A 3,821-nucleotide genomic window follows, 5' to 3' on the forward strand; every position below is an offset into this window, starting at 1 on the left:
TGTGCATTTTGAATTTAGTATTGAGATTATGAAGATTGTCGTTGATATCCTCTATGGAATTTACAGTGAGGAGTATGTCATCAAAGTAAACTAAAAAGTAAAGAGAAACATTGGACTTGTTATAGATGAGAAGGGAAGGATTGACAGAGCTAAACTAGATAACTAGATAGAGTGGCAAACCAATAGCGAGGTGATTATTTTAGGCTGTATAGGGACTTTTTGAATAATCAAACGAAATTTGGATGAAGAGTATAAAGAAATCCTGGAGGTTATTTCATGTAGACAGAGTGAGAAAGGTGACCATGAAGAAAGGCATTAGAGACATCAAGTTTGTGTATGGGCCAGCTGTGATGAAGAGCTATAACAAGGAGAACACAAACAATGGGCATTTGGGCAATAGGGCTAAAGGTGTCAGTATAATCAATGTTGTAATCCTGGTTAAATCCTTGGGCAAGACAATCTTTATGTCACGCGATAGTATCATAAGATAAAAATTTAGTGCGAAATGTCCAGTGACAGCCAAGGATATTTTGGGAGGGGTGAAGTGGAACAAGTTCCCAAGTACCCTGAGATCGGAGAGCTTGGAATTCTTCAAACATGGCCTTCCGCCAATGTTCAAATTTACTAGCATCAGCGTAGGTAGTGGGATCGATAGACTGGTTTTGATGAAGGAGATTAAAGATGGTTTTGGGTTTAAGATGTCCTGTTTTATAATGAGTTTGCATATGGTGAGTAGTTGGTTTAATAGTTGGAGAATGAATGGTGTTTTTGAGGAAAGTGGGGGACGGGGGATTATATATGTAGATAGGTGTTGAAGAGAATTGAGCTTGGGATGAGATAGTAGCATCAGAAATGTCCTGAGAGGAGGAAGGATTAGAGGTGGAATTTGAATGTCCTGTTCTAGGAACAAGGAGTAAATGTGGCATACACTATGATGACCGTGAGGTAGAAGCAGGATCGGCGGGCTGATGAGATTGATTATATAAAAAATTGCTTCATTGAAGATAACATGTATAGATGTGTATATTTGTCCCATGGTAGGATTAAGACATTTGTAACCTTTTTAAGCTTGAGCATAGCAAATAAAGACACAATGAAGAGAGAAAGGTAATAATTTGGAGTTAGTATAGGGATGAAGCCAAGGGTAGCAAAGACATCAAGAGATTTTAAGATGAGAGTAAGACGGGGCTTTGTGATAAAGTTTAGTATAGGGACTGATATTTTCAAGAACAGGTGAGGGCAATCTATTTATAATTAAGTTAGACGGTAGTATGTAAAGCATCAACCCAAAAAGAGGAAGGAAGGCTAGCTTCAATTAGAAGACTGTGAATAGTTTCTAATATATGTCGGTGTTTGTATTCAACGACACCATTTTGTGTTGGGTATAAGGACAAAAGTATTGATGTGTAATGCCCCAATGAGTACACAAAGATTTGAATTGGTTATTAATTAATTCGCCACCTCTACCTGAGTGAAAAAATCTTAATGCATTTGTTGAATTGACGAGCAATCATTTTATTGAACTCAACAAATTTAGATATTGTTTCAGATTTCTTAATTAAAGGATAAACCCAGCAGAACATAGAGTAATCATCAATAAATCAAATATAGTAACGATAACCTTGCTTGGTTGTGGTGGGAGAAGGTTCCCAAACATCTGAATGAACTAACTCAAAAATATAAGCGAAGAATTTTGAGATCTAAAGAACGATAAATGATGGCTTTTAGTTACATGAATTACAATTGTAAGAACACTATAACCTTTAGAAAGAAACATTTAGAATAGGTTCTTAGAGACATTAAAGCCTACATGGTGAATTTCATTCCCAAAAAAATGACAATGTCTAAGGAGCATTCATAATGGTAATGCCTTGGTTTGTTTCAATAGGCAAATTAGAATTAAATTTTGCTTGTCAAGATAGATGACATGTCAAATAAAATAGCTTTAAAATAAATTACAAAATTATAAGAATAAAAAACAATATTGAAAGGACTTACCATGAAGGATAATGTTCCACATGAACATGCATTTTAAGTAGGACAAATGTGAGGTCTCCTCTATGTATCTTTGGGTATGAATGAACAGAATCATCAAATAACCCAAGGAATTTGAAATGGTTAATACATGTTTCCTGCAAGGGCAAAATAGAGTCAGAACTCGAAGATGCTAAAATTAATTAATGAAAATCTTAGGCTATAAAAATTTTAGACCTGTAAAAGGTTCATTATTGTCGCAAGGGATGCTTTTCCAGTAGCATCAATCTCATATATTTTGATAGAGTTTCTCTGCATATAAATATTATCAATTATCTGTTTGTGACTAAATGAATCAGTGAACAAGTCAGGCCTCCTAGGCTTCCAATCCAGTAAGTTTATTTGTTTCTCTATTGCTACTTTTGTATACATTAGAGTCGCAAGGAGCCACCTCCAATAGAGAAAGTTGAAAGCATCCTTTTGTGATCCAGATGGTTCATCCTCCTCAAATTTTGCTGACTCACTCTTAAAGCTAAAAGTAACAGTATTGGCCTTTTTGACATATCCTTTGATCTGAAAAGCCTTAGCAGCAGAACATGCAAATTTAGCTTTCACTCCACTGGTAAAAGCAAATGAAACATTAAAGGAACCAGTCCACGAGGAAGAAATTGGTTGTGAGGATGATATGATTGAGAAGATGGTTGAGAAAGCAGTTGAAGCAGTCATGATTGTGCTAACTTCACACCTCAAAGAAGCTATAACCAGGTGTTAGCATGGTAATGAAATATATATGAGCTATATTAATAGAACACAAGAAATTTTAAAAAGCAGTTTGCGTGTGAAATATAAACATTGTTCATTTCTAATAAAATTATGAGGTTTTTAAAACAACTTTATATCTCAAGTAGGTCATGTCTGTAAATTGAAATGTTTATCTCTAAGAACAATTTGTAGCTTCTTATACTCGTCCAAAATATTGTAAATTAAATTCATCTGAGGGCTCACCTGGTTGGTTGTACAAGAAAAATAGAATTTAGAAAGTGAAGATCTTGCTTTTGCTCAGTTCGACTGTGCAATTAAGATCCAGCTTATGAGAAATTTTGAAAAGGTTTGTGGAGTTTAAACTACATATTAATTTTAATTGTATCCACTCAAATAATGGATCTGAATCTAAAAAAAACTCATCATTTTCCAAAATAAGAATTCTCACTTATAAAGAATTTCAAGGGTTTGTTGAGTTTAAAGTTCATATTAATTTTAGTTGAATCCACTAAATAATGGAATCTGATAAACGTATCATTTTTTGAAATGGCAATTAAAGAGCCCTTACTAATTAATAAGAAAAAAACTCGTTGAAATTTATATAAACATCAAATTGAAACATAAAAAGCCCTTTCATAATAGAACAAAGGAGATGAATTGCAAAAGCAATAAAGCAAGCCAAGGTAATCGAGAAGTTGAATTGCCTTAACTAAACTATTAGGCAGCAAAGCAAAAAGGACCATCTAACAACCAGTTCAGGTAAATGGGCTAAAGATGAAAAACAAAGCAACTGACTACTTTGACATGATCATTACAATCAGAAAGGGGCTATTACCCCAAAGTATAGAACATGTGCAGCAAATTCAATAAGATTATTAACTACATTATGCGAGCTTTTAGGCTAACCATTTCATTAACAAATTAGAATTAATCTATAATCTCAAGTCACGTCTGTAAAAAGTGAAATGAAACTGAAATTTTTAAGCTTGACGAAGAAACTTTAATGGTGGTAAACATGGTTTTTTCAATTCTTCTCATGGTTTGAGAAAAGGTGACCCTTTATCTCCGGCCTTATTTATTATTGC

At 33.9% G+C, this 3,821-nt stretch overlaps 1 protein-coding gene across 1 annotated transcript; it reads right to left on the minus strand.

Moving 5' to 3' along the window:
- Positions 1-1,998: 1,998 nt before the first annotated feature.
- On the minus strand, positions 1,999-2,700 carry LOC110107983 (palmitoyl-acyl carrier protein thioesterase, chloroplastic-like; the record flags this gene model as incomplete). Its single annotated transcript, XM_020838460.2, has 2 exons — positions 2,212-2,700; positions 1,999-2,132 (listed from the first exon to the last, which is right to left on the minus strand). Coding segments are annotated over exons 1-2 (623 nt in total), but the record flags the coding sequence as incomplete, so codon positions are not given.
- Positions 2,701-3,821: the final 1,121 nt, after the last annotated feature.

This window comes from Dendrobium catenatum, unplaced genomic scaffold (assembly GCF_001605985.2).
Source record: "Dendrobium catenatum unplaced genomic scaffold, ASM160598v2 original_scaffold_16365, whole genome shotgun sequence".
Classification (NCBI taxonomy): domain Eukaryota; kingdom Viridiplantae; phylum Streptophyta; class Magnoliopsida; order Asparagales; family Orchidaceae; genus Dendrobium; species Dendrobium catenatum.